We start from the raw sequence: 22,054 nt of genomic DNA, 5'->3' as shown, positions 1-22,054 counted from the left end.
ACGAGACGCGATGTCTTGCCGAGTTTGACTAACCACTAATATCTAACTTCTTTTCTCTCACCCCTGTTGTGACTGAGATATTTCTTTTCTCTCACCCCTGTTGTGATTGAGACCTCCCCTTTCTCTTGCCCTTGTTGCAATCGAGACCCTTGCTTCCTGTGCAAGCCGTGTCTAGGATAGGTTGGCCCTTGTGCCATTTAGCTAGAAACCTTAACTTAGGGTTGACTTTGCATGACAACATCTAGGCTCGAGTCGTAGTCTCCCTAGAGTTGTGTCTCCCTCTGTTATCTGGTTAGGCTAGATCCTTGTCCCTGCGTAGGGGAACTACATCGCCCTGATCTTCATGCCAGATGAAGTATGTAGGCAGGAGATTGAGCTGATCTCTCCGGGCGCCTTTTCTTTTCTTTTGTGTTTGTTTGACAGTTATAGGCTGAGTCCCCGACTCCCTATTAACCTGTTGTGTTGTAGTGTGCTTGGAAGCCGATGTAAGTCCATCGAGTGGCATTTGGGTTCCAGTGTGTGTGTGTTTAGGTTCGGATGCTGATGTAAGTCCAGTGATTGGCATTCGGGCTCCACGTTTGCCTGTGTGTGTCCTGTTTGTTTGTGTGCGTGTCAGCCGAGCTACAAATGCTCTGATTCTTCTCTCGTCCGAGAAGATACGTATGCATGGGATGCAACATCCTAGCGAGCATGTGTCGTCTCCCCAGTCCGAACTACTTCGACTCTGATGTCTATGCCTGATAGACTAAGTAGGCCCAGGATACGATATCCTGCCGAGTCAGTTTCAGTCAGTTTCTTTTGTCTCTTTTCAGCCAGTGTGTGTGTGTGAGCAGTGTTTTAGCAACCATATTCCTTCCTTTTGTGCGTGGATCCCGTAGAGTACTACGGATGCGTAGGGTGCCTAACACCTTCCCTTCGCATAACCGACTCCCGAACCCCCTCTCTTTGGTCGCGAGACCATGTTCTTTCCTAGGTTTACTTCGAGCGTTTCCTTTCCCTCTTTTGGGATAAATAACGCACGGTGGCGGCTCTGTTGTTTCTTTCTTTTCCCGCCGGTTTTTCGCGCGATGCGACAAGAGCAACCTGCTCAAGTAGAACAAGACCAGCGTAGGTCAGGCAGGATACGTCACCTACTTGAGATATATGGATATCTGATCAAGGTGATGTATTACTCATGGATCAAGATGAGCCTGTGACCTACTCATGGAATCTTCGCCTTGATGAAACAGTAAAACTGTATGGATTCATCAAGAACGAAGATGAGCCTTGTATCTACAAGAAGGTTAGTGGGAACATGATCATATTCCTGGTATTATATGTAGATGACATATTGGAATCGATATCCCTACCCTGCGACAAGTAAAGTCTTGGTTGGGGAAATGCTTTTCTATGAAGGACCTGGGTGAAGCAGCCTATCAGAATCTATAGAGATAGATCATGAAATGCTTGGCCTAAGTCAGAGTACATACATAGACAAAGTGCTGAGACGCTTTAATATGAATGATTCCAATCTGGTTATGTGTTTTGCTTAAATGGTGGCACTGTGAGCTTGAAAAGTTCAACGCAAGATGCAGTTGCTGATTCTACAACCGAGGCCGAGCATATTGCTGCCTTAAGTGCAGCAAAGGAAGCTGTTTGGATCAATAAACTTGGCATAGTCCCTAGCGTTGTGGATTCCATTGGTCTCTATTATGATAACAATAGTGTTATCGCACAAGCTAAGGAGCCTATATCTCACCAACGATCCAAACACATACTTAGGCGTTGTGCGAAAATATGTAAAGTACCTACACTTGACAATATAGTTGACCCACTGACAAAGCCTCTTGCGCAGCAGAAGCATGATGGCCATACTAGATCAATGGGCATACGGGGTATGCCTGATTGGCTCTAGTGCTAGTGGGAGATTGTTGGTGTAAGCCCTAGAGGCCAATACTTTTGGTACTTGTATCGAATTATTTATTAATAATAAAAGGCATTTTCTTTATTATGGTTGATTAATAAAGTCCCTAGAATAGATAGTCCGTTTAATGTATTAAGTGTGACTTAATCATGAGAACACATTAAACATAAGGGCACTGTTCTTAAAGTATCCGTAGTCGAGCTTTAATGTGAAGTGGGATAACATTAAAGCATTAAGACTATTATGTTTGTAGACTGATGATCACATCTCATGGATCATGGATAAAGAGTTATCAAGTCTTAAACATAGGTATGAATATTATGAGTAATATTTATACCGGATTGACCCGCTATGAGAATACTATATAGAAAGTTATGCAAAGTGTCATAAGTTATTCTCATGGTGATAATAGTGTATACCACTCTTCGACCTGAAACCACTATGGATCCTAGATGTAGAGTCGAGTGCTTTGTTGCTGATCCAACATTGTCCGTAACTGGATAACCATAAAGACAGTTGGTGGGTACTCCACGAAGCATGCTGAGGGACATGAGTGTCCTAGATGGAATTTGCCAATCCTGCGTAACAGGATAAATGTCTATGGGCCCAATATTGAACTGGACAAGGGTGACACGGTCTATACCTTGTGTTCAATATAGACATAAGGGCAAAGGGGTAATTATACACATAATTATTATCACAGGAGGTTTTGTCAGATCACATGACATTTTCGTGACTTGGGTAGCAGTGATGTGTTGCTAGATACCGCTCACTGTTTATTATGTTAAATGCGTGATTTAATATAATTGCCAACGCCGCGAAAACCTATAGGGTCACACACAAAGGACGAATTGATGAGAGATAGAATAATTAAGGAACATCGTAAGGTACGGTGTACTTAAGTAGAACACGAAATATGATAAGGTACCAAATACTTAAGTGATTTTGGCATTTTATGAGATATGGGACAAAATGCACTTAAGTGGGCTTTTTGGCTTGAAGCCCACACAAGTGGTTCTATAAATAGAACCCCTTGGGTAGAAGCATTGTAACTCACTGAGACAGAAAACACAACTGAAGAGTTGGAATTTCGTATCTCTCTCTCACTCAAAGCCTTCATTCATAACAGCTAGCACTGCGATTGAAGGAATCCGTTCGTGTGAACTGAGTAGAGACGTTGTCATCGTTCAACATTCGTGATCGCCCCGTGGATCTGTATCAAAGGTTTTGATCATTATCAGAGATCTGCACCAAAGGTTTGAATCGCCACAAGAGGTAACGATTCTATCACTGATCATGCCCATTCGTAAGGATCACTAAATGGAGAAAATTTTAAATTCCGATGCGCCTTGGATGGAAATTCTCCTACACTATTAACCCAGGGCGAATCCCTTTCCATGTTCAGTCAGTGTGAGTTAAGTCGCTTCAACACTCATATCGAGGCAAACTACCTCAAGGATGTAGAAAGTCAATCACTCAGAGAGTCAGTTAATCAAGGATAAATCCTTTCATGACTTAAAATCACGGGGCAATCTGTCTCCAAACTATGGTATAATTTCTTCCAAATTCCTTTCGAGGTAAACATTATGTATAGACCCAACAAACTGGGGCAAGATGAACCACATAGAAGCAAGTCCTTTCCAGGTTTTCAAGTTGTTCAAGCAAAAGCTTTTTCACACGTCATCAACTGTAGAGTTCAAGATGAGTATCGGGGAACCATGCTATCACCCCATAAAATAATCTTTTGACAGAAAGAAGCCTTTCTGCAAAGAACCTTCTCTTCCAATACCCACGTACGGGCATTTTTGGAAACCTTTAAATCATTACATAAATCATCATCATGCATTAGTCATGTCACTTTGCTCTAGCATAAAGCCATGCATATCATGCCATTTATCGGGCCTAACCCCCCATAACATTGAACCTGACATCAAAAAGCCTTGAAACACAAAATCTGACACCAAAGCCCAACATCGTTTGGCAATTCAAAGTCCAATTCTCGTTTGGCAATTTATTTCAAAGCTTAGTTCCCGTCTGACAAACCTTTTCAAAGTCCAGTTCTCGTTTGGCAATTTATTTTAAAGCCCAGTTCCCGTCTGGCAAACCTTTTCAAAGTCAAGTTCTCGTCTGGTAATTTATTTCAAAACCCAGTTCCCGTCTGGCAAACCTTTTCAAAGTTTAGTTCCCATCTGGAAATTTATTTCAAAGTCCAGTTCCCATCTGGAAATTTATTTCAAAGTCCAATTCTCGTCTGGCAATTTATTTCAAAGTCTAGTTCTCGTCTGACAATTTATTTCAAAGTCCAATTCTCGTTTGGCATTTTATTTCAAAGTCCAGTTCTCGTCTGGAAATTTATTTCAAAGTCCAATTCTCGTTTGGCATTTTATTTCAAAGTCCAATACTCGTGTGGCCATTTATTTCAAATCCCAGTTCCCGTCTGGCAATTGATTTCAAAGTCCAGTTTTCGTCTGACAACTTATTTCAAAGTCCAGTTCCCGTCTGACGAACTATTTCAAAAATCAGTACGACAAATCATTTACCAAATACCAGTTTTCATTTGGTAAAATATCTCTTAATACCAGTTCTCGTCTGGTAGGTCACCTGTTTCGATACCAGTTCCCGTCTGGTAGTCTATTTTTCATAACCAGTTATCGTCTGGTAGCCTACTTTAAAAGTCAGTTCCCGTCTGACAAACAAAAACAAAGTCAGTCTCGTCTGACATTTCAATTATTTTCACCAGTTCTAGTCTGGTAACATATCCTTCAAGTTCTGTTCTCATCTGGCAGTTTAATCTTTTTCACTAGTTTTCATCTGGCAGTTCACCTTCAAAATCCAATTCCATTGGCAATCAAAAATAAAACCCTACAAAAAATATCCAATTATCCATTTGCATTCCCACACGCATCACATGAATCATTCATAAATGGTTTTCCTACCAAACAGGAAAATTCAAAAAAAACACAGTCACATCAATCATCAGCATACATATGCGTAACCTCATACAAAATAAATTAAATAATTCGCATTCCTACATGCACGTCCTAAATATCCCCAGCAATTGCATACTTGCATATATTCCATGCATCATTTCATGCGTGGTACTTCCATCCAAAGTGGAGCATCATACAAAAAACATAACATAATCCATGATTCACGGTCAATCATATGTATCCCAGACTTTCCTTATTTAAAGTCAATAGTGTTATTACCCTGCATGTGTTCGTGGAATCATTTCCTAGCAAGTCATTCTTCAACATTATGATTGATAATGATATTCCCCAGCATTTTCATTATTGCTTCCCAAGCAGAGGTTACCCTAAAAAGCCTTTTATGAGCTTTTCCCCTGCAGAGCATTTCTAGTAAATCTCCTTCAAATTGAGTATTTTTTTCTGAAATATTTCCCCCAACAGATAAACGTTTGAGATACTGCTTCATTTATCTGAAGAGTCTCATTTGTTTTTTGAGATACTGCTCTAAGTATCCTCGAAGAGTCTTAGATTCAATTAACGTATCTTTCCCCTTGTTGGAATATCTTAATTATATCATATAAGATGTTGCTTCGTTGATATAGAGAATCTCATTTATCTATTTGAGATACTATTTCATTTATCTGAAGAATCTCATTTATCTGTTTGTGATACTGCTTCATTTACCTGAAGAATCTTATTTTGCTGTTTGAGATACTGCTTCATTAATTTGAAGAATCTCATTTATCTGTTTGAGATACTGTTTCATTTATCTAAAGAATCTCATTTTTCTCTGTTTGAGATATTGCTTCATTTATTTGAAGAATCTCATTTATTTGTTTGAGATACTGCTTCATTTATCTGATGAATCTCATTTATCTGTTTGAGATACTGCTTCATTCATCTGAAGAATCTCATTTATCTGTTTTAGATACTGCTTCATTTATCTGAAGAATCTCATTTATTTGTTTGAGATATTGCTTCATTTATAGGAAGAATCTCATTCCTCTGTTTGAGATACTGCTTCATTAATATGAAGAATCTCATTTGTTTTTAGGTACGACTCTAGTATTCTCGGAGAATCTTAGATATGATTGAGGTATCATTCCCTTGATGGAATATCTCGATTATATCATGTAAGATACCGCTTTGTTGATCCTCAGGGAATCTTGTGCGTCCAAATCAAGACATTGTTCTGCTAATTTTCAGAAAGTCTTAGATACAGTTGAGGTATCATTTCGTTGTTGGAATATCTCCATTGTGACATCCAAGATACTGTTCTGACGATTCCCAGAGAGTCTTGATGTTTCATTTACCTTATGATAACTTTCCTTACCGTATCTTTCACTGCATTTTCTTTCTGCATTTCTTCCTTGCATTTCAAAGGACAAAATTCAGGTCTTTTCGTATTTAATTATCTTCCACCATGAATGTACGAAGACTGCTGTCATTCTTACCTTCTAGTTCAAGGTAATTAAATAGGGGCAGCTGTCATACCCCAATTTTGTCCGGGCATTTTAAAATTTTCATAAAAACGATTTTAATTTTACTTTGTATCATATGTATAGCATGACTTGCATTTTATCATGAATAATACCTAAAATATCAGTCGGAATAAATTCTTGAATATACAGACAAATTGGTTAAATCATTCCTCAAGTACGTGCAAAATCAGCAGGTAAAAAGTTTCAAAATTAAACTTGCAGACGCCAATATTATTAATCTACGGCTCGTGTAGTTTGACCTGGTGGGCTTGTTATATTTTTCGATGACTTTTTTAGTTGCATTTTAATCCGCCTGAGCCTTTTAACCGATCGAAATTTATTTCAAAATTAAAAAAAAAACGTTGTATTTTTTCAATAAGTATATTTCGTGCTGATCATTTTAGTGCATCCGATTTAATTTTTCGAGCAAAGTTTCATCCGACTTTTATTCATTTTTAGTCGTTTTAATTTTGTTCTTTCGCCAAAATAGTCAGAAAAAATAAATAGAATTTTCCATGTCCTTATTTTATTTTTATCATACTTATTTTAGAAGTTGGAATTTTTATTTGATTCAATTGATTTAAATTGTTTTAAATCGATTGAATCATCTAAAAAGGGTAATTTTGGCATCTTTAGAATTAATTAGCATTTGTGTTTCTTTGATTTAATCTCGATCGTTAAATCGAGATTAATCAAAGGTCTATAATAAGCTATTCATGTGTGTTTGTGTCTACCAATTATAAATAATCAAAATAATAATAATATTAATTAAAAAGTCAGAATAGAGCCAACAATATCTTCCATCATATGTTGACAGCTAATACAAAGAAGATTCCTTCTTATCCTCTAAATAGGAACACGTGGCAGTGTGTTATTGGTGAGAAAAGAAGGTGGAGACCACTCCCAACGGACCCAACGGATAGAAAAGAAAAGAAAAGAAAAAAGGGATCCTCTATTCATGAGAGAGAGAGATCCTTTGGCTACAGACAAGTCTAAAAAATATCTTTTTTGTGTAAGATAAGAAAAGAAGGAATAAAGATAATCCTCTTCTTCATACGTAAGGGAGAGCACAACGACACCTCTTCTTCTTCTTCGGCCACGCACCTACACACTCACAAAGCATTTCAAAAAATCATCATCATCAAACAACTCGTCACTTCTCAACCTTTCCGCCGTCGCGTCAACACCGCCTTTCCCTTTAACCTTCACTCCATTTCCGCCATCAACACACTTCCGTCATCACTTCCTTCAAACCCTTTCTTCCGCGGAAGCCATCACAAACCACCATCCTCGTCGCCACTACAAAGACCGAACACCTCATATACGCCCCCTTCCTCCACCGGATCTCACGAACAAACACCACCAATTCACAGCTCTATTACACAACATCTCCGCAACATCGCTCACACTATTACGGTAACAATACGGCGATGCAGTTGATATTGTGAGATCCGTTCAAAAAGAGTTTTGAAGCAAGGAATATCCATACAGCGACCACCACTCCACGAGAAGCATCGATTTCCTTCGAGCACTCCGTCACCACCAAGGATTGGTTCGTTTTAATTTTCTCTTGTTTGTTGGTCTATCCTTATTGATTCTGGAGTTTTTGTTTTATTTAGTTTCAGCTTGTGTTTTGTTAGCTTTATGCCTGAGTTTAGTTTTTGCAGTACTTTCAATTAGTATGAATATTACTTGAATAAAGGACCAATTTCTTGACTCAACTAGCATACTAAATAAGCTTGTTGATTCTTGCTTTAAGAAGAATTAAATGAGGTTAACACTACTGAAATATTTTGGATTTAGTTGATGGCTTGATAACTTTTTTTTCGGTTTGTTTGAACATCAAGAAGCTAGTCATATGGTGTACTTTGAATGGAGTGACACTAGATTAAATTGGGTATGTTCAAGTGTTTTTAACGGGAAGTTGTTTATTATTTGCTTGGTTATTTTTTACATAGACTTTTTGATCTTTTCTTTAATTCTTGAATGATTTCGGATGGCCAAAAAAGGGAGTGTAAATACTATAGTATTTCAAATGGTTTTAAGATTGTGAATGTTATGAAGAAGAAAGCTTCTTTTGTTTTGTGTGAACAGGAGGTAACAAATGAGAGAAATATTTTTTTTTATGAAGAATTCCTAGTTTATGGAAGGTAGCTCATCATTTATACGTTTAGCATGACAAGATTTAATTTACTCCACTAAATTCATACGGACAGTAGCAGAGAAATTTGAAACAAGTGGGGTTTAATATGATTAATAGTTTTCTTTAATTGGATTTGTTTATAGTTCACTTGATTTAACTTAGAGAAAGTAAGGATATTGTTTCAATTTCTAAAAAAGTCAAATGATTTTCATGATTTGTTTTATTCATTTTTTTGTATTTAATTGGTAATTTATGGCAGGTTTTGGTTTGGGCTTGTAGTTTAATTTTTGGTTAAGACCCAATAACCATAAGTTTCATGCACCCTTGGCTTTAGCTACTAATACTATTTAAAGTGTCATTTAGAATGAGTTTGTATAGGTTACGCTAGTCAATTATCGAATTTTAAGTTCACCTCATCGATTTAAGATTTCAATCAATAAATCAATTGAAAAGATTTAATGATTGTTACTAACTTAAATATTAAATTTCATTTTGTTATTGAAATTAGCTTCGTGATAAAATCAAATATGTGGTCGCAAATAATAAAAACCTCGATCCAACATCGAGTATTTTTTTTATTTCAAAAATAATTCAAAATACCTAATCACAATTAATACCATTTCATTTGGAAATGAAAAGGGGGATGGTTTTGAGCCTTCAACTCCTCTCCTCGATTGTTTGAATACGAGTTCTCTTACTCGGTTAGTCAAACAATTGTCATTTCTCTTAAAAATCCTAAAAACCTAATTAAGTCGAATCACTTTCGTAATAAAAAATGAAAAGGGGGATGGTTTTGAACCTTCAACTTCTCTCCTCAATTGTTTGAATACAACTTCCCTTACTCGGTTAGTCAAACAATTGTCATTTCTCTAAAACTTCTAAACCCGATTAAGTCAAAACATTTTCATAATAAAATAAACGAAAAGGGAGATGGTCTCGAGCCTTCGATTCCTCTCCTCAAATATTTGGATATGAGTTGTCTTACTCAGTCATTCAAGTACTTGTCGTTTATCTAAATTACATCAACCATACACAAAGTTATTTTCATAATCATTTAAGGATAAAAAAGAAAGTGGTCTAGAGTCTTCTATCCTCTTTCCCGACTATAAGGATACGAGTTGTCTTACTCGACTATCCGAGTATTCTTCATCCATTTAAAACACCTTAACTATTATCAAATCCTTTTACAATTAAAGATGAAAAGGGAGATGGCTTAGAGCCTTCGATTCCTCTCCTCGACTATTAGGATACGCGTTGTCTTACTCGACTATCCGAGTAATCGTCATCCAAAAAAATATCTCAACACATCAAATATATCTCCTTCTCGCCCTCGTGCGATCAAAACCAATAAAACAAAACATCAAACATATTAATCCAACTTGTCACCCTCATGTGACCAAAACTCTTTTCAGAAAGAACATTGTTTAATCCTTTCTAATGCACACAACAAACTAGTGCTTAAGTCTCCGTCGAGAGTAAACAAGCCAATGTTTAGCCTTTACAATACAATCTAAATAGTTGTTCACTAAAAGACACTAACAAACCGTAGTTCCCCGAATTACAAATGCTCTGATTTCCTTATTGCATTATAAGGATACGAAGGCACGAGATTGCGAGATCTTGGCGAGCACACTAATAATAAACCTCCATTTTGCCCCTTCCGAGGTTTCCATCCATCTCTATTTTCAATCTTTGTTCATTCAAATAAAACAAACAACATTAGCTAACATTCAAATTGCAAATTAAACTAAAAGGTTCCCGTTGAGTACAACGGACGTGAGAGGTGCTAATACCTTCCTCTTGCGTAATCGACTCCCGAACCCGAATATGGTTGGGACGACCATTATTCTATATTTTTTAAAGGTTTTGCCGATATTTTCCTATTCCTTCATTGGGATAAGTAAAGTTCGGTGGCGACTCAGTTCGAACTAATTTTTTCCGCGACCATCGCGAAGAATTGTATTTTTCGAGATGCGACACCAATATAACATGCATGGAAGGTGCAAGATACATTGGGGTTGTGGTGTGGGTCAAACGGATAAACTTCTGGTGGAATCTTCTTAAGAGCAACTACTTCTACATGCACAAGATAAGGAAAAACCTCAGAGTATGATATTAGGATCTTGGTATATTGAAGACACCTTTGGTTTCAATTTTGACTCTGGTTCTGATTTTGCCCATGATTCCCACAATGATTTTGATTAGGGCCTCTATTGTTTGTGTTCTACCGTTGAAGAGCTTTCCCTTGAGGCTGTTGTTGTTGCGGTTGTTGAGCTTGTGGAGGGTGTTGATACTATGGTTGATACTTGAATGGTTGTTGGAACTGGGTTGCTGCCACATATGGATATAGATAGTATGGTGGAGGAACCATGAGAATTTGATATTGCGAAACACTTGTTTTTACGTGTCATACCCCAAAATTTGCCCTTCCATTTTCACTTTTCATCTGAACCATGACTTAAGATTCATCTGCATTAATATGCATCATGCATTCAGGTTAATACAATCTCATAAATTCAAAGCTTAAGGTTAATTCAAACTAGGGTTTGGTCTGAAAACCCAAAATTCATGTTCTCTTGGAGCCTAATTCATGGAGTCCACCTAATGACACTCATTTATAATTCAAACCCTAATCCATTGGGAAGAGGCCATTGACCCCTTATGGTTGTCTCATCATCTGTTGTTACTTGATCCTAAACCCTAACTCAAGAGGTTAAACTACTTAATCATTTGTGGATTGCATTATGACTCATTGATTCTATTTGATTTAAGGCCTTGGGTCATTCATGATAGGTTCATTGACTCATTACGTTTGATGTTTTCATAAAATATTTGTTCTAGTTCATGGCTTTCATTTAGGCACATAGATCATTCATGGTCCATAGTTTTCAGTTGCAATATTAATCAATAACATACTCGATTGCATTATATTCAATGACATTTTTGTCTAGGTTGACTCTTGGTCAACTGTTGACTTTTTGGTCAACTAGTTGACCAAAGTCAACAGACCAAACGTTGATGTTCCTAAGTTTAGTCTATAGCATATCATGCCAATTCATGTCATTTGCTATTTCATTCACGGTCTATGGTTATCCATGTCATTTGCTATTTCAATTACGGTTTATGGTTATCCATTCGGCATTCATGTTTGTTGGAAACTATGTACGTTTCATATAACATTCATTCATTGGCACATATATTTATGCAATTTGGAATTGACAAGACCAAATCAAATTTGGCTAGAATAATGCGAAGTTTTCATTACATTTGAACATTTATACAAAAATTTCATTACATGAGCCCTACCACATCACTACATAATGCATATCCATGCTTTAAGATTGAAAGAATGCCTTATCTTTAGCCTACTATACTCGTTCCAATTGCTCCTTCAGAGGCTTTCATGCATACACCTACATTACCAGGTACTAAACCAATCATTAGCTTCATTCCCAAAACCATTACTTTTCAAATAGACAACCATTTGCCAGAAGTACAAGCATTTAAGCAATGGCATTTCAATTAATTATTTCAAGAAGCATTTAAGCAATGGCATTTCAATTAATTATTTGAAGATGACAAGTAATAACAATATATCATTCTTATTGATTCCAACATAGCATTAATATAACTAACAAAATTCATTAACACCAAAACAATCTCCAAATACATGCATTACAGAAGTTTCAATTACTTGAATGCATAAAACTTCCATAACCTTAAACTATATTAGAAAATTCAAAATCTCTCTTCTCTCTCTAGCTTTCTCTCTTTTGCAGCTGATTAAACGTGAAGATGTGGAAGGCGAATCAAAGATCTATCAGAGGCGGAGGTTGATTAACTAACATTTAACATCTTTCACCATATACCGTTGGCATGCTTATATTCATTTCAAACATACCGTGCTCAACATGTTTTATAGCAACTGTAAACTAACAAAATTCTGCTCGGTTTCACATAGCAGGAAAACTGCAATATAATTAACCGTTATTTACCAACAATTGCATCCCATTTAAGCTAACATCTAATAGTCAAGTAACTTCAAATTATATTTAATATCTAGCAGCATTGCAGTGTTATAACAGCACCACCATTCAACTAACCTTTAACAGTTTTTTAAGCAGCATGAATATATTAACTCATCCACAAGTCAAAAGCAAATGAAATAACCAATTTTAAGCAAATTAATTCAATACACCTTCTAATGCTAACAGAAGCTCTAATAATCAACTAACTATTCCTAACTCACTAATAATCAGTGACACAAAACTAATTTCCAAGATTCATTTTTACTTATTGGAGAACATGATAACTAACTCAAATTTATTCCAACAGAATTGGTGGCATTTTCACAACGAACTTCTAATTTCACATGAATTTGAGTTTCATTTATAACTGAATCGAAAGTTCTATAAATAGATATACCTTCATTGTGATTGGAGAGCTTCTTTATTTTTTTATTTCTTCAATTCAGTTTCGCGGAGCTTCTTCATTTTTTTCATTTCTTCAATTCAGTTTCGTAGAGCTTCTTCTTTTTTCATTTCTTCAATTCAGTTTCTCAGAGAAAACTTTGGCGTTGAATCTTCAATCTCTCTCAATCTCAGCTTCATCATCTTCTTCAACATGGATTTTTTCCACGTTTCTGCAACCATCATGCAGCATTCGTTCTTCAATCTTGCATTAGAGTTTTTGCAAGGAGCATCTCCATTCTGCAACCGGAAATACAAGATCAGGACTTCAAGTCAACATTAATCAAACATAACTAGTAAAGTAGACTACATTCTCCAGCATAGCAAAGGTGTCAACACTTGACAAGTGTGATTCAAGTTGCAAGCTACGAGCCTTAAGTAATAAGGAATGATGAGACGGAGTTTCTCCTATCCTTGTCTAGAGTGACTTTGCGTACGGGGCGTAGGCCCTAGCTATGCAAAGCATCCGCCCTCATTCATAGGCTTTAGCACAATTCACATCAAACAATTGTCAAGCATTCGCAATGCAATAAAATAACATGGCATCACCAAGATCAATAATCAACACTTGTCGATTATAATTCGAAGTGTCTGGCATGAGCCTTAAGCAATAGAGAAGGGATGAGATTGGAGAATTTCTACCCATTCTGAATCTCCTTGGTGTGGGACGTTTGGCCCGTTGCTCATCGTATTCACCTTTATTCATAGACTTTAGCACAATTTGATTTACATGATTGTCAAGTCTTCTTCTATGAAGGTTTAGAAGGTTTCTCCAGTTGGAATGATACCTATTTAATGGATAGGTCAGGAGTGTTGTTGTACCTATATTGGTTGTTTCTTTGAGGGTTGTAGATGTTTGTTGCGTATGCTTGAGGCAAATCGGAAATTACACCCTATTGCAAGGTAGACCAAATATATGTTGGATGTTCAGGAGAGGTGCAAATGTCACATTTCATATTGAGCTTTTCCTACTGCTAATTTTCTCACCAATGAAGTAAGCTCATCAATTATGGTTTCTAAAGCCTTGTTGGAAGGAGAGGCTTGAATTCCGTGCACTCCTTTTGTTATAACTATAGAGTTGCTTCGGGTTGTGAATTATTGTGAGTCGAGTGACATGTTTTCGATTAAGGTCTTAGCTGCAACTAGGGTCTTATCAACAAGGGCTCCTCCACTAGCAACATCCAAGATATTTATATCCATAGGTAACAACCCTTCATAAAAGTACTGAATTAGCAACTATTTAGAAATCTGGTGTTGAGGACAAGTCGACACTAACTATTTGAGTCTCCCCCAACATTCGACCAATGACTCCATATCAACCTATCTAATACCACATATATCTTTTCTTGGAACACTCTTTTTAGATCATTCCAGCTTGTGACAGAATTCGACTCAAGATAATATAACCAATCTTTGGCAGCTCCTTGAAGTGAGAACGGGAATGCTTTAAGCTTGATATAATCCCCTGTGATTCCTTCAGGTCTCAAAGGTGTAGAACACACAACCTGGAATTTCTTTAAATACTTATGCAGATCCTCACCTATAAGACCATTAAACCCTTGCAACAAGTATATTAAACCAGATTTCAATTTGAAAGGTACAACAATAACATGATATTCAATACATAAAGTATTATAATTAACATCAGGGGCAACAAGCTCTCTTAGAATTCTTTGATCATTCATGTTAAACTCAATAGAAAAAAAATCAACAAAGAATGAGAAAACACATAACTAGTTCAGCAATGCAGCAACAAATAGGAAAATACCGACAATATCCCTATTAAGCAAAAATAATTGAAATATTGAAAAACGATTAAAATAAAAGAAAACAAATACAAAAACCCAAAAATTAATCTAATTATGTCAATTAAGAATTGAGAATTTTTTCGGAATTTTTTAAAACTATGAAAATAGGAAAAAAAATCATAAAAAATAGAAAAATGATGTATTTGGAGTTCGATTCCGGGATGATTATTCTGAAACTGGGTTTTCGGATTGGGTTTGACGGATACGTGCGAATTGGCCAAAAATGCAAGGACATACATCTAAGACTCTAATAATGGTAAAATTCGACAAGAATCCCTAGCAACGACGTCAATTTGATCCGCTGTCATGCAGAGGTCAAAAATGAGTAATTAAAACTGTAGTTTAGAAAAGCGACACTCGAATGTTGTATCACAAGGACTATTGTATTGAATTTTACCAACTAAAAACGATGGGGTTTTAAGGTTTAGGTTCGAATAAAATAACAGTAAAAAGGATTTTTCTTACGAATGCTAAAATGACTAATCCTATTGATTTGGATTCTGGCTTATCACTGGCTATTATAATTCATATCCCCTAAGCGGATTATCTATTCCTATTCGATTACAAAACTCTCTGACTAGAACAATTGGGTTTGTATGATGTAAATTCCTATTATCTGAATTAAGCAAACAAATTAAGATATCGTGAATTAAGCAAATGCGACTTAATCAAACACGATAACGAAAAAGTTACGCTAACGTGATTACAACTAAGGATCATACAACAATCGAATTAAACCAATATACTCTGTGAAAATCGAATTAAGCATGCAAGATTCATAGAATAAAATTTAAAGGAATAGAAATTAGATTGAAATTAGTTTAACCTCAAAGCGGTGGAACCCATAATCAGCAGAATTCGTGTTAGGGATTAGTTCTCCATGAAAATTACAAAGCAAACCTAAAATTGTGGATAGTGAATAAGGCAATGAACAATTGTGCGACTGGTTTTAGTTAAAGGAAACAAGAAATTAGGGTTCTAATCCCAACCAAGTCGAAAAACATAAAAATCGGCAAAAAAACAGGCACAAAAGTAATTATTTTCCAAAGCCTGAAACTAAAATGATTTATTCGAGTCTTCTACACTCATAATCTACTTCTGACTTCAACATGAAACTTTTATCTTTTTCTCTCAACTTTCTAACTCCTATTAGAACACATTAATCTGATTCTCGTAACCCAAGTTATGACATGTGAAGCGAGATAATGTAAATAGTTGTTTATTCAGAAAATACCATACGAAATTAAAATAAATGTAACAATAAACTAAGCTAAGGAAACACACTAAAATAGTAGAAATAACAAAAGACAGTCTAGAATTGTTGCAACATAATAGTGAAAGAATGTGCATGAAAATGCACTGATCACTAACTCTTAAGATATTGTGCGTTGACTTACCAACGAGCAATAAGTGCTATCAACGTTCCATATCATCTTAGAAAAACACTCGAGTATTTCAAGTTTTAAAGATTCTTATGACATAACCTACGAAAATACGTCTGTAGCATGGGCGCATTAAAAGCGTGAATTCCCAAGGACAGTAACGTCACCTCTTGACTTTTCATTCAAGTCGGGATGTGTCTAGCATGAAAGGGAGAATACTACACAAACGGTTGCACTGCCGAGTAGAGACAAGAGTTTTAGGGGCCACTATTTTGGTTTGGCCATAGGGTCCAATGACCGAGGCCCAAAGAAAGCAACAATTCATCCAAGCGCTTGTAGTGTATGTGTATTACTTTTCGGAAGAGCATATTTGATTCATGTCCAAGATACATCTATCGGTTTCCTGCACCCTACACTTGAAAAATAACGGGTGATTACAACTGCTCCACTATTAAATAAAAGCGCGCAATTCTCCAGGTACACAATTTCAAATTCAAAATTCATTCATTCATCTCACTCAGATACTAACTTGAGCGTTGAAGTGTTTAACCTTGCAGATCCGCCACTCCCTTACCGCATCAAAAGTTCAAATATACCATTGCATCTCAGAATCTTTATTCTCCAATCAATTCTAATTTCATATCGGAACAATATCTAAATTAAAAATAAATCAAAAAATTGTAGTTAAATAAGAGAATAATTAAAGCAATCATGTACATTAGTTGTTTAAACCATTTATTCTTTTTCAATTTCCATATACAAAAATAAAATTATTAAATTAAACCCTATAATCTAATCAATTCAATTAGTTTCTGATTCTATTCGTTTCCCACATTCATCACTCTGTACACTGATTTTCCTTTTCCATGGCTTCTTCAATTCGTCCCTCGCTTTCTTCATTCAACAAGTTACCTTCTTTCTCTTCACGCAACCTTTCTCAGAGACTCTCTCTTTTTCATCTTCGCAATGGTAACTTACTTAATCCTTTTTTTTATTAACCCTTTTGCAAATACTTCTCAAAGTTTCTGTCTTTTTCATTCACCATTTAATCATAATGAATTTTATGTACAATTTTAAAATGGGGTTTTGTCTTTACAATTTTTTGTTTGCATGATAAAATTATGCTACTTTGTAATTAGGTTGCATTTGGTGTTATATTGATGATTTAATATACTGTCATATGTTTTTTTACTGTGATTTGCATTATTTCTTTTGCATGTTGAGGGTTTGTGTCTATGTAGCACTTACATTTCTAATTGAGGATGTTTGTTGTGTTTAACACATGTTGGTGTCCATGAAGCACCTACAAGCTCTCTAACACCAACCCCTCTGAAAAAAAGTGTGTCCGGAGTCTAAAAGTGACTCCACACTTGTGATTACGTTTAATTTATTCATTTTTTCATATTATTATCGGTGTCAATGGATTAGGGTCGGTACGGTATTTTCGGTGTCTAAACTTCATAGCCAACATGACTGATATGGTGACACCAATATAATTTGAAAAAAATAGAATAATTGAATGTAACCCACCTGTGTTTGGTGTCTGACACTAACAAGTTTACACACCTTTAATGTGAATTCAATGTGAAGTGTTTGGTGCTACATATGCCAAGCATTGTCACATGACACGACACCGACAGACCAATACATTCGAGCATTTTTATTTTCTTAAATTACTATCGTTGTCTACTTGTCAATTCCGTGTCCATTGTCCGTGTTTACGTCAATTCTTCATAAGTATGTACTATAATTTAACAAACTTCTACTGTGCTTGGGTTGTAATTCAGGTGTTAGACAACTGCCTCATAACTTTGGTCTTAAAGCATCTAGGTTGTTGAGACATGAGAGTAGATGTATGAGATTGATGTCATCCGGGAGTATGTTTCCATCAGCTACGCAGGAAAATGCATTAGATTGGGTGAAGCAGGACAAGAGAAGAATGCTTCATGTCGTATATCGTGTTGGGGACTTGGACAAGAGCATAAAGTATGTTATACCGATATGTGAGACGAACTAGTTGCAAAAAATTTATTGATTTGTATGGTAATCATTCACATGGTAAAATGAAAAAACTTGTTTGTGATTTCAGATTTTATACAGAGTGTCTAGGAATGAAGGTGCTCAGAAAACGTGACATGACGGAGGAGAGATATACTAATGCCTTTCTTGGATATGGGCCTGAGGATGCACACTTTGCTATTGAACTATCATACAGTGAGAGTCTGACTAGCTTGTTGACATTCTTTATGATTACAGAAATTTGCATTTTGTGAGGTTAGTTTACATTCTTGAGCAATGGAAATTCTTATGTTAAAACTGTTTTTTTCATAACTTTTTTTCAGATTATGGGATTGAAACGTATGACATTGGAACTGGATTTGGCCATTTTGGCGTTGCTTTGGATGATGTGAGTTTCTCAAACTTTCGTGCCCGCTACTTCTATCACTTTATAAATATAAACAACTTTCCATTCTCAAATTGTGTTCTTTACTATTGACACGTGTTTTTGTGTATGAACTAGGTCCTGTTTAGATAAACAACTCAATTAAATGCTTATATAGCTAAGTGCTTATTCTATAAGCTCTTATGTATAAATCATTTTTCTATAACAAGATAAAGTAAAACCAAACTGTTTTCATATAAGTTACAAGTTGTTTTCTTAAGCTATTATGGAGAGCTTATGGAAATAGACTGAAAATAGCATATGCATATGTCAAAAGTTGTTTTCATAAGTTCTCTCAAATATACTCACTTATGTCACTAGATAAGCAACCCCTCTCCCAAACACAATTGTAGTTTTGAATTTTTTTATCATTTCTTTGGATTTCCTCTATTGATCTTTTAATCAATGTAATTACTCAAGCGCCGGAGCGCCTCATACTCGAATTTTGACAGTTTCTTGAACCGATAACAATGTTATTTTTTCAATTTTCTATTGATCTCTTATGTTCTTGAACATCGTTCTTGAACCGGTAACAATGTTATTTTTTTGTCATAATAACCGTTTACTAGATTCCAAGAGTTGTGGACATTGTCAGAGCTAAGGGTGGCATAATAACTAGAGAGCCAGGTCCTATCAAGGGAGGCAACTCAACTGTTGCAGTGATTGAAGACCCTGATGGGTATAAACTTGAACTATTGGAAAGGGCTCCCTCTCCCGAACCCTTGTGCAAAGTAATGCTTCGGGTGGGTGATCTTGATCGATCCATAAAATTTTATGAGAAGGTGAGGATCAACGCACTTTACAATGATGGCTTATAGTCTTCTTATTTCCTTCACAAAACATTACATTTGTTTATGTGAATGCTTTTCGTGTAGGCTGTTGGTATGGAGCTGCTTCGAACACAAGATGATCCGGAATCCAGGGTACCTCGACATCTTTTTTGTTATATCTGGTTCTCAATTCTTAATTTCAGCCTTGCTCGCTTTGTTGGCTGAAAATTGATTTTGGCATTTGATCACCATGACTCTCTCAGCGAGTCTTAATGACTTCCCTTCTCTTTTTGGCAGCGTACCGTTGCAATAATGGGTTATGGTCCAGAAGAAAAAAACACTGTTCTGGAATTGACTTACAATTATGGTATCACAAAATATGATAAAGGGGATGCATATGCTCAGGTAGACAGTAGTTCTCCTTTTTAATTATTCCAGTATTGTTAATTAGAGGCTAGCGTAGCGGAATATGGACAGACTGCTCTTATTTGCACGGTTTGTAATACACTATTTGGTACAAAGTGTTGTTGAATTGCTGCTATAGCGCGGTAGCGTAACAGAATGTAGAAAACTGCTATTAATGTTTCTTCTGCTTTTTACAGATTGCAATAGGCACAGATGATGTGTACAAAACTGCAGAAGCGATTAAACTCGCTGGAGGAAAGATAACCCGTGAAGCTGGACCGGTACCTGGTTACAGTACAAAAATTACATCATGTGTGGATCCCGATGGTTGGAAAACGGTATGGCTCAATAGTCTAAATAACCGAACAGTTGTAAAGGCAGGCTGGTTCAAGGTTCAACCGCCTGAACTGTTCTGGTCTCGATATTTAAAACACGGATACGATGCATATTATCTCACATTTTAGCGCCTGCTATATTTTCTGATTATGAAGAATTTGTTACTAACCTGTTTCCACCTCTGTAATGTGTACAGGTTTTTGTAGATAATCAAGATTTTCATAAGGAGGTCGAGTAGTTAAATTCGGTTCTTCGCGACAACTTGGTGAAGAAATAGTGTTTCTTTGTAGAAGCTGTTTGAAGCAGGGGGAATGTTCATACTCAATCCAATTTTTTGTAGGTGATAGAATAATAATGGCTGCACAAATTGTGACCCTTGTAGCAAATTTATTGAACTTTATACAATTGCATTAACACTAGTTTACCATTGCATGTTTCTGAGTTGTGTATCATTGAACAAGATTTGACTTCTCTAAATTTAATTAAAAAAAGTAAAGTATTCTCTCTTAAAAAAATTATGAAAATTTTCAAAAGATTGTTTATCAGAGTTTTGAATTGTTATGTTCAATTTGATACCTATACATTTTGTTATCTAAGACCGAATTATGTGATCAAATCATCTAATTTTTTCCGAATTAGTCCCGCGGTTCAAGTGACTCTTGAGTTCGACCAGCGACCATTTGATCCGTGACATTAGGGGTGTTTGCGGTGCGGTTTTGGCGATAAAAATCATCCGAACCACAAGAGAAAAAAGCATGCGGTTTGGTTTGGTTCGGTTGACTTTTAGAAATAAAACCAAACCAAACCAAACCAATGCGGTTTGGGTTGGTTCGGTTGATTCGGTTTTTTATAATATTTTTATTGTTCCATACATACACCTATAGAGAACAACATAATTTTGTATTTAGTCATTCATACATGACTAAATAACATCAAAACTCATCATATTTAGACAAAAATGTTTCATTCAATATACAAAAAATTACATTAGACAAAAGTGGAATAAAAAACATATATAAATAGTAGCATAAAATAATATCAAAGACATTATAATAAAACATAAAAAATTATATGAGATGAGAGATTAGAGAAGATGAAAAAAAGAACATAAGAGATGCGAGATTGAGAAGAAAGGTGCGATAAAAATATAATCAAAAGAGAAAATAGTAACATAAAAGATGAAAAAGAAAGAACATAAGAGATGACTTATTAGAGAAGAATAGGCGAAACCTACATGGAAAAGAAGACGAGAAGAATGTGTGATACTACTATGAGAGATTTAAGAAGGTTGAAATTGAAACTCTAAGCGTGAGTAAGAGAAAATCGTTTGTAATTGTAAGGTTAAGGCATACTAGGTTTGATGTTTTGGTTGGATGTGGGATAAGTAAAATTTGGGTTGTAATATAATGCGGTTTGGTTTGGTTTAGTTCGGTTTGTAAAATACAAACCGCAAACCAAACCAAACCGTGCGGTTTTATTAAAAAATGACCCAAACGAATCCGAACCAAATGCGGTTTTTTACGGTTTCGGTTTGGTTTGGTTTGGTTTGCGGTTTTTTATTGGGTTGGTTTGGTTTTGAACACCCCTACGTGACATTATATGGTTGATGGTTGAATTGGCTTTAAAATATTGATTTAAATTATCATTTTTTTAAAATAACCACTAATTTCAATTTCAATTCCTAAATAATCTATTTTTAAAAATAAAAAAATCAAAATAACCATTTTTCTTAACTGATGCGCTAACTGAACTGACGCATCCAATTAAGCTAGAGAGGAGGCGCCATTAGCCTTAGCGCATACATGCAAAATCAATGCATGTAGGCGCCACATGCATTGGCGCATGCATGTGTGTATGTGCCACATGTATTGGTGCATATGCATGTATGCGCCACATGCATTGGCGCATGTGTGTGTAGAGCTTAGTGCTTTGGAGCATGCATGGT

At 35.9% G+C, this 22,054-nt stretch overlaps 1 protein-coding gene across 1 annotated transcript; it reads left to right on the top strand.

The window, feature by feature from the left end:
- The first annotated feature begins 16,929 nt into the window (after positions 1-16,929).
- Positions 16,930-20,541, top strand: LOC127117449 (probable lactoylglutathione lyase, chloroplastic). Its single transcript, XM_051047471.1, has 9 exons — positions 16,930-17,124; positions 17,943-18,141; positions 18,245-18,369; positions 18,498-18,562; positions 19,168-19,380; positions 19,474-19,521; positions 19,666-19,773; positions 19,971-20,111; positions 20,306-20,541. Exons 1-9 carry the CDS (start codon positions 17,022-17,024, stop codon positions 20,345-20,347), a joined length of 1,044 nt encoding a protein of 347 aa, XP_050903428.1. The 5' UTR covers positions 16,930-17,021; the 3' UTR covers positions 20,348-20,541.
- Positions 20,542-22,054: the final 1,513 nt, after the last annotated feature.

The sequence above is a fragment of the Lathyrus oleraceus genome, chromosome 1, assembly GCF_024323335.1.
Source record: "Lathyrus oleraceus cultivar Zhongwan6 chromosome 1, CAAS_Psat_ZW6_1.0, whole genome shotgun sequence".
NCBI classification, from domain to species: domain Eukaryota; kingdom Viridiplantae; phylum Streptophyta; class Magnoliopsida; order Fabales; family Fabaceae; genus Lathyrus; species Lathyrus oleraceus.
This window is presented reverse-complemented; position numbering and strand designations above follow the sequence as displayed.

Bases quoted from the DNA above. Each gene is read 5' to 3' on its own strand.
- LOC127117449 (XM_051047471.1), top strand. From the start codon at position 17,022: ATGGCTTCTTCAATTCGTCCCTCGCTTTCTTCATTCAACAAGTTACCT. The intron at 18,563-19,167 runs GTGAGTTTCTCA...ACCGTTTACTAG, and splicing joins TTGGCGTTGCTTTGGATGAT to ATTCCAAGAGTTGTGGACAT. The intron at 20,112-20,305 runs GTATGGCTCAAT...TAATGTGTACAG, and splicing joins ATCCCGATGGTTGGAAAACG to GTTTTTGTAGATAATCAAGA.